General features: G+C 32.0%; 1 protein-coding gene across 6 annotated transcripts in view; it reads left to right on the top strand.

Annotated features, from left to right (window-relative positions):
• CSMD3 (CUB and Sushi multiple domains 3) overlaps positions 1–13120 on the top strand; it is a 1251170-nt gene that overhangs the window by 1148297 nt on the left and 89753 nt on the right. For all 6 annotated transcript variants that reach the window (XM_017498748.2, XM_017498749.2, XM_037727955.1 and 3 more), the window contains 4 exons: positions 6735–6815; positions 7892–8005; positions 12324–12512; positions 12891–13037. In XM_017498748.2, coding sequence (XP_017354237.1) covers positions 6735–6815; positions 7892–8005; positions 12324–12512; positions 12891–13037 — 531 coding nt within the window. The remainder of the gene's footprint in view (positions 1–6734; positions 6816–7891; positions 8006–12323; positions 12513–12890; positions 13038–13120) is intronic.

Raw genomic sequence — 13120 nt, 5'->3', positions numbered from 1 at the left:
ATATTGGCCAGACTGGTCTCAAATTCCTCACTACAGGTAATCTACTCTTACTCAGCATCCCACAGTGCTGGGATTACAGGTGTGAGCTACTGTGCCTGACCAAGAATATCCAATTTAAATCAGAATAGAAACAAGCAAGTGGTTAGATATATTCTGTGAAATCATATGGGTGCTTTGAATGACGCAATATGAGGAAGGTCATTTCAGATTGAAGTTATATGTGTATGGGGCACAAACGTCACAGCAGAAATGATGATGCTGATATTTGTCAAACATACTACCAGTTAAGGGCGAATACACTCTCCCCCTTAATTGGTAATATGTTCAGACCTTCTTCTAAGCACTTCACAATATTTTAACTCAATCTTGGCTTCATGTCTATTTTACAGATGAGATAACTGAAGCAGATTCTTAGCAGTTTGCCTAAGTTTTTGGAACTAGCAAACAGCAGACCGAGATTTGAACCGTCAGTCTGGTTCCAGAGTAAATATCTGATCAGCCTGCTTTCTGCACAAATATAGTTATTAATACAAGCTGGATAATGTATATTTTTTAATGATGTTGATTGGTTTGATAGAAACATCTTCAGAAATAGAAGCAGAGCTACACAATGTTTAATTCCCCTTTGTTCCTTCAATTACAAAACATCTGATGCTCAAAATCAGTACACCCTTTTCTTTGACCAACAAAAATAACATGCCTCAATTATATTCATAATTCTATAATTGCCAAATCAAAATGTCCTTTATATATAAGAAGTAAAAGTTAAGAAAAGCAGAAAACATGAATAGTTATGTTATTTATTTGTGAACATCAAATATCTTGAAGAAATGGAATCCTAATTTGATATCATAGTGGTTTATTTTTATTGAAAAATAAGCTTAAAATGTGCCAGACAGTATTTCAAGTGCTTCATATTTGTAAACCCATTTGATTCTCATAACTGCCCTTGAGATCGCATAAAATTACTACTATTATTATGATTTTACAAATGAGAAAAGCAAGGCAGAAAGATAAGTAACTTGCCTGTGTTTTCCCAGTTTTTCAGTGTTCAAAACAAGATTTGAACCCAAAGAGCCAAAGATTCGAAACTAGGTCCATAATCAATACCATAAGAATGGGTTACATATTATACATATATATAAATATATATACTCATTCATACATTTGCATATATATAATATGTATACACATTAATTCAGCATTCATTCTTTCATTTCTCTAGCATTCAGTCCTTCAGCAAATATTTACTAAATGCTGCTATGTGCTGAACCCTGGATTACGCCCTAAATAGATAGCAGTTAATAAGGAAAGCAAAAGTGCCTGCTTTCATGAAGCTTACATTCCAGTATATGAAAATAGATAATAAACAAATGTAAAAAAATAGATATTAAACAAATACATGATTCTTACAGATTGTGAAAATTGCCAGACTGTGAAACAAATTTAACTGCAAAGGATCAACTTTAGTTAGCATTATTAGTGAAGACATCTCTACTTTAGTCATGTTCAGACAAAGTTATAAAAGAGCTAGGAAGATACATTTCAAAAAAATAAAAGAGAGACAAAAGTAAAATGATATAGAACATAAAGTTTTGGATATATTATCAAATATTAAGCTCTCAACCACTTGAGAGCTCTGTTGATTCAGTAATGAAAAAGACTACAGTATTAGGTTGTAGACAGGTTTGATTTTTTTGAAATTTATTATTAAAAATGAAGAGATGTGGTTTAATATTTTTTAAAAAGTGAGAATGACATGCTAGGTGGGTGATACGCCATATATCAGTGGCATTTGAATTTTAAGTAGAGGAGATAAATGATTTTTGTTTATTTGAAGCTAAAAATATAAGCTGATTAATAGGCAGAGATGAAGTTAATTAGACAAAGTTACAAGCCCTTGACAGTCATAATCAAGACTTTTTATTTTATGTGTAAGTCATTTGGGGACACTATGATGTTTTGTAGAATCTGTCAGCAATTCTTTATTTAACACAACACTGCAATATGGACTGTGACTCTTGCTATCCACTCTTGTCCTCTTCCAATTGTGTGTGTGCTTTTTAAAATAATTCTGACTGTAGTAAGAATGATCTTTTAAAGGATAAATCTGACCACATTCCTCTCCAACTTAAATCTCTTTAAAGGTCTGCCATTGGTCTCAGCTTAAAATAAATGAAATCCTGAATATGACTTATACGATCCTGTCTGACTTAGCCCCAGAATTTTGCTCTTTTCCATCCGTCCTCTCTCTCTCCAGGGCTACCATTCCTCTCCAGAAAACACACACACACACACACACACACACACACACACACCCCTTGCTTCAGCTAGTTAATTTCTACTAATTAATTAATATCGTTCTCATCAACTATTAACGTGTATAGAGCAGGCTTCTGTCTGCTTTGCTCACCTTTACATTCCCAGCACCTATTATGGTTTCTGGCATGGGTGTATCATAGGAGCTCAATAATAGCTTATTTAATAAAAAACTAAATTAATTGTATTAGGTATTGTTGGAAATGCTAATACAATACAATACACATAAGCTATATGTGGAACATGAACCAATACATAAAACAATTCAACACAATAAAACACTAAATACTAAATATTATGGTGACAATTTCTAGGCTAGCAAGGTTGTGAAAAACAAAGGTGTGGGGTAGGAAATGAACATGGCAAATACAAAGGACCCAGGAAATTTCAGCTGGATAGAGCAGACATCTTGTATGAGGAATTGGTGAGAATTAAGGTAATGATCTTGCTTTATCTAAGATGATAAATTCAATCTGTAGGCCACAAAAATCCACTGTAAATTGATAATAGGGAAATGACAGCAACAAAATGATATTCCAAACCAGGTTCATTTATCTATAAATCTGGGAGACAATGTGTCTTAATTTTATTCTGGAACTTGGTTCAAATCCTGGCTATGTGAATTGGGCAAATAATTCAACCATTATGAAATTTAGTTTCTCTTTTGATAACATGAGTATATATAGATATACATATTTTGATGTAGCATTTTAATGATTAATGAAATAGGTATATAAAGGACTTTTCAAAGTCTTTTGTACACAGTGAATTCCAGGTAAATACTGCCTTGATTCTCTTCCACCACTTCACCGGATGTAAGAAGGGTTGTACCAGGGAGACACTGAAGATAAGGAACATACTATAGGCCAACTTAATAACACCGGTATATTGGTTTCCTAAGGCTGCTGAAACAAACTACTACAAACTGGTGGCTAAACCAACAGAACTTTATTCTTTCTCACAGTTCTGGAGGATAGAAGTCTGAAATCAGCACATGCTCTCCCCGAAAGCTCTAGGTGAGGATCGTTCCTTGCCTCATCCTGGCTTCTAGTAGTAGTCAGCAATCTTTGGCATTCCTTAGCTTATAGATGCATCACTACAGTGTGTGCCTCCATCATCATGTGGCCATCTTCCTTGTGTGTCCATCTCTGTGTCTTTTTTCATTTTATAAGGAAACTAGTCATACGGAGTTAAGGGTACTCCCTAATTCAATATAACTTTAATTAATTACAACTGCAACAATCATAATTCAAACAACATTTTTAGGTTCCAGGAATGGCATGAATTTTAGGTGAAACTATTTAACCCAGTACAGCAACTATGAAATGGCAGGAATCTAGACTGAGATGTTGGCAGCAAGATTGGAGAGACATTGAACAAATCATAGAGTTATGTTAAAGAACATACTAGTAGAGATTGATGAAGATTGAAAACAGAATTTTTGCAAGCTGCTTATGATTTAACCTTTTGTAGTGCTTGGTCTTCAAAAGTCAAAAGAGAAACAGATGAAAAGAGGTTTTTTTTCATTATTCCTTTCTCTTTTACTTTTTATTCAAAATTACATTTTTCCACCCTGAAAAGCATTTTAGCCAGATCTTGCCTATATTTTAATGTTTAGCATTCTCTGACACTTTGTTGTTTGTATTTCATCCCCACTGGCAATTTTAAAGTTGGGAGTCATCATAGGGAAGACTGTTGAGAGGCTGTTTCCCTCCTGAAGAAAGCTACATTCTGTCAGTTATTAGCAAATGTTAGTTGAATTGTAAGTTTAGTGACAAGAGCTAATTTCTGGACAGTGAAAAAGGTAGATAAACAGCCTCTGTCGTGTAACTTAAAGTCTATATGGGGACCCAATGAACAAACATGCAAATAAATGGAAAATAACACTTTTTGAACAAGTCGTGTTTACATGTGCCGCAAAAAGTGTTCCGTGATTAGAAAATAACTGCAAGGGGTGGAAAAGGGAGCAGCAAGAAGGTCAGAAGAGATGTTTAGCCTGGTGATATAGAATTGGGAATTGACACACAAAGTCAGAATTGTAGCCAAAAGAATCAATGAAATCACTTAGGTAAGAGTGTAGAAAGCTTATTCAAAGGAAAGTTTGTTCAGAATTCAAATTTATAAAATTGATAAAAATAGAGTTGTTCTTATTGAAATAGAGTTGGAAGGCAAGGACTTTACACCTCAGACCCTCTGTGGCCTCACAGTGATCCCTTAGCTTCTAGAACACATTTTATAAAATGGAGAGCGATAGGAAAGAACAGAGAATAAGACATTAGCTCACAGTACCCACATAGTCTTGGAAAAATAACATAATATCTCTGAGCGTTATAGTCTTCTTTAGTAAAACTTTACAATCTTTGGTCTTTTAAATCCTGCAACTGAGTTATCTAGGTCATTCTCAGTACATTTCACAGATGACAAGTCATAGATTCCACGTTAAAAAAAAAGGTGTTTCTTATTTAAAATAATAAAACAATTTAGGATTAGCATGAAGATTAAAATAACTTTTCAGGGAAGCACAAGTGAAATAATACAGATATGAGCATCTCTACATTTCTCTAGTTTCTGAGTTGATCTCTGTTCTATGGAAGATTTTAGACAAAATCTTCTCTAAGGCGTAGACTCAGAAAGATTTCCTTATATAGGGCTCCCCCATCTTCTCCCTTTTCTCTTACAGTTTTGGGATTTCTTACAATTACTTTTTACCTTTATCACTGTACCCCCTTTAAAGTATAAGTTCAGGAAAACAATGTTCAAAGTTCCCAATTACTATCCACTAAGCATTTTATCAAAAATCCAGGTTATATTTTCTGCCTGGGATTCTTTCCCAGCAAGTCTTTCTTTTCTAGTAGCAGCCCTTCTGTACAGTGGTGTTTTACTTGCAAATTAACATCCATACACAGCAAGTGCTTGATAAGCAGGTTAAACTACTGGAAGGAAGATGTTTTAAGTGACAGATAACAATTTGCAGAAGAAAATTAAAATACATTTTTCATGTTTCATAACTCTATAGCTACATTTTGAAAATTTTTCCTTTTCTCTTTGTCCTTAGTAACCTGAATATTTATTAGCCAAATTCTCTTATAAATAGCTTTCTATTAGATGATGATGAATCAGTGACTTTAGGCCTTGCCCAAGTTTTTGTTCAAGTTTTCTCCTCCATCTGAAATGGTCTTCTGACCATGATTACTCTTTAGAACTGGAAAAATTTTACTTCTTCAAAGTACATCACATTCATTTCCTCTTATAGGAAGCTTCCCGACCTATTCTAGTTGATGCCATAATATTTTTTTTATTTTGCAACAGGAGCAATATTGAATGGGTTTTGAAATTAGAGGATATACAATTCAGTTTTTGTCTATGTCCTGTACTAATTGCGTGGTATTGTATAAGCTACTGTATCTTTTGAGTCTCATTCTATGTATTGGCACATTGAGTACATTGAGAACTTCTAAGTTTAAGTAGTAAAAATAGACATATAAAACAATTTGCCTCAGATGTTATAATAGTATAAAACATGTATCCTGAATAAATGTAAGTATGGTACATTTTTAGAAGACTTTAAAGGAAAAAAAAGATTTCAATCAACAAATGATTTTGTTGTAGATTTTAGATACCATTTAGGGGTAGCAGATCGATGCTTGGATTCATAGAGAATTTGTCATGATGGCCTTTCAATTATGTTAAATGCCAATCTAATCCAATGGGGTGACCTGTTCAAGTGATATAATAATTAGAAACATGACATTCAATAAACAAATATCTCAATTATATTAAAGTAGCATGGCGAGATAAGACTCTGGAGCCAGACTACCTAGTTTCAACCCTCAGTTCTGTCACATTATCGCTGTGTGATTTGGGCAAATTCTTAACTCCCTTTAACAGTTTTCTTTTTTAAATAATGACAACAATTATAGAAATAGTTACATAAATTAAATAATAAAATATATTTTTCTCAGGATTGAGTTAAGTATTTATAATACTGCCTGGAATCAAGTAAGCACTGAGTATTTGTTTGCAATTATTGCTGTATGCCATGCACTTTGCTAAGTGCAGGGGATTCAGTGATGAGTATTGGGGAGGACAGGCATTCAGCAAGTAAACATACGTGAATACCTAATTCCACATTGTGATCATGCAAAGGAGGTTAAAAATAAGATGTTTTGAACCACATAATAATAAGGACTAGGATAAGGATAAGAAATAAGGAATAAAAAGATAAGCATTGTTCCCATGGTAAAATATTTTGTAATGGTGTAGTATATTTTAAAAAAAAAGATGTAATTAAAACTTGATACATTATGTAATTTATTTTTATTATTTTTAAATAACCTTCAATAATTTTCTTTTTTGCATATGTGAATACATGTAGCTGTTCAGAAAAGGAATAAACACATTGTTTATTTTTATAGCCTATCAGCTAAGGGTATGCCAACCTCCACCACCTGTACCCAATGCTGAAATTTTGACGGAAGATGATGAATTTGAAATAGGTAAAGCCTGTTAAATTATTTTCAAAGAAAACGTACTGCTGGCAAAACAATTTGCTTAAAAAAGAATCAAAATAAAGAATGTTAGAAACCTGTCTTGAGACCCCCATTCCCTGTGTTGATAGAGATTTATTCAGAATTTTTAAGAAGGAAGAGGGGTGAAAAGAGGAAAGGGAATATTAGACAAGAAAAAATAATTTTGCTTTTCTGGAATGTACAATTAGAAAAAGTGTCAAAATTTGAAACTTCTAACTGTATTGTGGTGGTTCCTTCTAAATCATTATTTTGCTGCCTTCTGACACTATAATTCTAACCTTTGTTCTTTGAATTCAGGACTATGCCTGACTTGGCAGAATGAATGGGTTGTAGGGCATATTAGAAGACTGTTTTATTTCCATATCTTGGAAAATGCTTAGTCAATTCTACTCAATTTAATAATAAAGGTGCTTTAAAACTGAGTTGGAAATACAACCCAAATGATTAATGCCATACAGTTTGAAAAAAATAATATAAGAAGACATCTTAATATTGCCATAATAAACTTTTATTATTAATTATTATTATTATTATATTGATTTTGGTTAAGACACATATAGAAACTAACAGTGACTGATGTAACTTTAATTTTAATGGAAAAGTAATAAATAGGAGGCCTTCTAACTAGTTGCTATATTTTTATTTAATATCTCACCTATATCAACTAAATTATTTCCTTATGATTATTGCTTATATCCAGCTGGTGTGCACCAGTACAGAGAGACTGGCAGTTCACTTTTGCCTTCAGTTCTGATGGCTCAGTGTCTATTATCTTGTCTTTTTTTTTTTTCCAATATTTTGAATATAACTTCTACTTATACCTAATACCTATATAATATAACTCCTATTTATACCTAATATATACCTATAACTCCTACTGATTTTTAAATATTTTGAATATAACTCCTACTTATACCTAATAACATTTTTATGGTGATTGAAAATGACTAAAGGAGAAAATATTCTCTTACAATTGAAATATTTGTTTATATTTATCATCATCTTGTTTCTTATATGAAGCCTACCCTCTGCTTTTTCAATAGGTGATATTATTAGGTATCAGTGTCTTCCAGGATTTACTTTAGTTGGTAGTGCAATTCTGACATGCAGATTAGGAGAACGACTGCAGATGGATGGAGCACCTCCAATTTGTCAAGGTATTCATTCTTATGATTATTTATTTCTTAAATATTTGCTTTATGTTTAACTTAATATAGGTAAGATTGAGAAAAATCTATTCATATAAATATAAAATATTTAACTGGAAACAATGCTATAAGTTATATAACTCATAAGTGATATTTCACTTAGAAATAGTCCACTGTTTATCAGATTTAACTTTAAACATCTTTGATTCTTCCGAGGTTAAATTTTTCTGGTCTAGTGTGAAGTCAGTTCAGTTTACTGAAATTATTTTGATTTTAGGGGTGGGAATGGAGGTGGAGAGAAAGGGAAATCACTTTAAATAAAGGCTTCAATGTTGATTGGTTTTACTTAGAAAGAGCTTCTGACCTAAATACTAGACTCATTAAACTTTATTGAATACTTGTTACATAGTGAGGATCTGAGGAAAAAAAACAAATAAGCAGAGTAACAAAAAATAAATTTTAAGTGGCCCTTATTGTGAAAGCATCATGGAAACGGGATATGGCAATTGTATGGGTGATAGCTGTATAGTGGTTGGGGAAAGAGACCAGGAAGCTGTAGATTCATATAAGTTTTAACTGCTTGTGGGGCAGGGAAAGCTTAATGGAAGCAGTCTTCCCTGAGTAATGAGACAATGCCAGATGACAATGAGACTTATTCTTATAGAACAAAGATTGAGAGAATTGTGGTCTAAGGGGCAGATATACATGCAGAGATAGAGAAGTGAAAGACAACAGGACATGGACTTCAGGGAATTCACTATGCTGCAAGAGCAAGGCAAAGATAGTCCTTGAATGCTGTGCTAAGCTATCATGTTCAAAAAACATGTATTATTCATTTGTGTTGTCCCTGGGCCCAGGGACACACAATATTTGTGTGTCCTAACAAATATTGCCCTAACACACAATAATCATAAATGTTGATTAAGTTGAATACAATTGAGTTGTATTTTATTATTCTTCCTAGCTTTATTTTGGATTGCTTCCTTCTTTGGGATTCATTCCTGAGAATATTGGAAATCTGTTTCATGTGCAGTATCTTAACTGCTGTAACAAGCCTACAATAACTTCTGATTATTATTCTAAACATACTATAATTAAAAGCATTACAAGAAGATAAAAGGATTATAGGAGGCTTTGATGTAAGCAAAAAGAAAAGCAGGAAAGCAGGTTTTGGGGTATAAATCAGAGCCAGTGTGAGAATTTCTCATGGTCTTAATGCTATTTGAACATCTTGAAGTTGGTTGGGAATTCTGAAGTCTGTCACTTGTATATTCCAGACATTTATATGCCATTCATTTGGCTTTTTCCATCATGTAAGACTACTCTCTAGACCTTTAGAATTATGTAGGATTCATGTTCAGATATTTAGATAAGTGAATAGAGAAGAAAGGGGCTCAACCTTGGAGGGGTTATACATTGGAAAAAATGTTGGGGAGACACAGGAGGTGTGAATGAGCAATTACATTTCCCCAATATAAACTGCATTGTGAGCACTTGGAGGGCAAACTTCTTGTTTTTAAATCTGAATCCCAATTCAGTAAACTTTTTAAAAATTAAAGTAAATGTAATAATTCAGATATTTTACTTTTTTTTTGTCTAGATATTGCTAGATATTTCACAACTTTTTGTCTTTCAGACTTTCAATATTTTATTTCCCAAACCAGAGTTTCCTGTAGATTAGTAATTGAACTTACTCTGTCTACTGTGGAGAATACAGAAAAGACAGTAAATTTTTGTCTCCTGATAACACTCCATATACTAGCTAATACAGTCAACAAATCATCCTTTAGAATGAGTTAATGTAGAGTCTCTATATTAGTTATTTGACCAGGCATTTAAGCCAAAAAGCTGACTTTACATTTTTGTTTAATTTATTCCACAAGCTTGCTAAAACAGTCATTTGTTTGGAATCGGTTAGAATTAATCTACATAGTCTTTAGTACATTTAAATTTTTTTTTGACTTTTCTTCAAAAAAAAAGCAGTATCATTTTTGTTCTCTGTTTTTCTCTAGATGCCCTGTAGTTCTCTATGTTCTACTTAAAATGTGAAAAATAATTCCAAATATGGTTTTATGTAAAGAGTTTGTTGTAAATGAAATCTAATGAATGTTTACATTTTTTGGTTTAAAAACATTGGCTCCAACTTAATCTTGGAGATTTTGGGCACTTTAAAATTTCTGGGCATCAATTTTATCGTATGTACAATGGGGATAAAAAGTATACACATTTTTTAAAAGTTGTGATAAGGGAGATAATGTACCAATGGTGTTCAACAGTGCCTAACACATAGTTACAATCAACAAATATTTACTGTTATTCTTGGTGGTTGTCAGGCTTGTTGCTATATGTTAGATAGTGTGAATATAGGTTAATTTGTGTACTTGTAGTAAAGTATATCGGATCATACCATTTATTTTAATATGTTAATGCCAAATATTTACTATTTTTTGTATTTAACTTATATATTCCATATCATTTCCAATCTTTATTCAATTTTTATTTATTTTTAATTTTTTGAAAATCAGTGTCAGAGTTCTTTTTAAATGTAGAATAAATAACCTGATACCATTTATTCATTTTTTTTAAACTCAAAATTATATTCATGAAGGAAAATTCTAGGCTGAAGTAAAAGAAACTGAAATAATATCCAAAAAAAAAAAATAGAAAATAGATCTTTGCTTTAGCTATACTGTATTTTCAACTCTATTTTATAGTCAATTTTCAAAAAAGCCATGTATTAGTTCTGGCCAGTGTTAGTTTTCAAGAAGTTTTTTCTTTTCAAGCTATTAACATGCTTATAGAGCAATCATATGCTGCCATAATCCACTATGTTACTTATTCTTTTCTATCTCCATACTTGTTGGAGACTTTATAACTTAAAATATTTAATTGTCCTTGTATCCTGTACACAATCAATATAGAAGCTCTTCACCTATTCATTATATTCCAGCAACTACATTAGTAGTTTTCAATCCTAACTAATTCAAATAAACATTGAAAAAGAAGAATTCTTCTTAAAGTGCTGCTCTAGTTATTTTGAGAAACAGTGCTATTTTACTCCAAAATGAAAGTTAAGGTATAGTAGTTAAATTAGGAAATGGCACGAGATGTATTTCTAATTAATCACATAATCAAAAATTATCTAGCTTACCCATTCCTTCAGTTGCCTAAATGTTCTCAGTAAAACACCCAAAAGGTAGTCCAGTCTAAGTTTAAAACTTGTTAGCATTTATGTTTATAAGACATTTTACTATAGCCATTACACTGTTCTGATAAATAGAATGTTCTTCCTTATATTGAAGTAAATCCTGTTTGGTGCATATTGGTTTACTTCTTCACAATGGACCATACTAAATAATTCCAATACTCTTTCCACACCACAGAACTTAAAAAAAATTTTAAGAGACTAAAATGTCATCATTTGATTAAAAAGGACTTGATCAACTTAGTCATACTCTCCAATCTAAATCCAAATTTAAGTGAGTGTTCATAATTTTGTTCTGATACATAATGCAGTTGATGCCAAAACCCTGAAATTTGCTATATTTTGCAGGATTTTAGCCTACAATTATGTTGTTTTGTCAATACATAACAATATGCTTTTTTGTTTTGTCAACTACATGTTTTGTCAATATATAACAAATTTTCCGTGTTTTTATAAGTGTATGTGTATATATATGTATATGTAATACATGTATATGATGTTAAAGCAGAAGTATTATTATTAAATAAAATGAGTTTGTGCTTTGGGCTACATTTATGGCCTGGAGATAGTGTAAAGAACTGAAAAGCAATTGGTGACTCAGAATTGTGTTAAATCCTCATGGTAAACATATTCCTGAGATGAGAAAAGACTTTACCTGAAATGAATGCTTTGAGAGAGGGCAGTTTTCTATCTGGCCCCACACACCTGAATGAGTAGAAGGTTTAAGAGAGAGGAAAGTGAGTTAAAAAGTAAGGAAAGAAGAGGCAAGGCAAAGACATAGATGAGAGGCAAAGGAGGAAGAACATAAGAAGATTAGGAAAGGTTGAGGAAAATGTGGAGAAAGAGGAGGAATTAAATGGCTTATATTTTATTTATGTATTTATATCCAGAAAGTAGTGCATCTTCCATGTAATAAAAAATAAATCAATACTATAAGTTTTTGGGTCATTCCTCCAATTTTTTGAATGGTAAGTTTAATACAACTTGTCTCTTTTAACAAATAATTCAATGTATCATCCTTATAGTCATTGAACATGAAAGCACAATACTCAGTATCTAAAATGCAGTTTTTACTGTGGCTCTAAAAGACTAACACTATTTAATGACATTTTTCTTTTACAGTGCTCTGTCCTGCCAATGAATTACGGCTAGATTCTACTGGAGTCATATTGAGCCCTGGATATCCTGACAGTTACCCAAATCTTCAAATGTGTTCATGGAGCATTTCAGTGGAAAAGGGTTATAATATCACCATGTTTGTAGAATTCTTCCAGACAGAAAAGGAATTTGATGTTCTTCAGGTGTATGATGGTAACCAAGGGTTATATTTATTGGATATTCATCAATTAAGTTTAAATGTTCTAATTATATATGTAAACTTTCAGTGTAAACAACTGCTTGTGAGTTTATCTTGCAGACATTATTAAAAGTATCAACATTAAATTTACTTCTACATCATTTGAAAGTTATAGTTATCTCCATTATTATTTTACAAATTGTATGTCATTTAGCTATAGAAGTAAAATGCCTAAGACAAACATTTTTTCTTTTCAGTTATTGTTAATGAGGTAGATTGACTGTGAAGCAATTTAACCATATTTAATATTATTCTAAAGATATAAAATACTGAAGATAAATAAAAGTATAATTAGTCAGTTGTATCTAAATTGTTTTATTTTCTTTCCAAAGGACCAAATATTCAAAGTCCAGTACTTATTTCCCTCAGTGGAGATTATTCATCTGCTTTTAATATAACAAGCAATGGTCATGAAGTATTTCTTCAGTGGTCAGCAGATCATGGCAATAACAAAAAAGGCTTTCGGATAAGATATATAGGTATGTAAATTTTATAACTCAAGGACAGATCTCCCTAGCATCTTCAGTATAGTTATTACTAAGGAACAGAGACACTATTCAAT

The sequence above is a fragment of the Cebus imitator genome, unplaced genomic scaffold (assembly GCF_001604975.1).
Source record: "Cebus imitator isolate Cc_AM_T3 unplaced genomic scaffold, Cebus_imitator-1.0 Scaffold250, whole genome shotgun sequence".
Lineage (NCBI taxonomy): Eukaryota > Metazoa > Chordata > Mammalia > Primates > Cebidae > Cebus > Cebus imitator.
The sequence above is the reverse complement of the archived record's forward strand: the minus strand, read 5'-3'. Positions and strand labels throughout refer to the sequence as shown.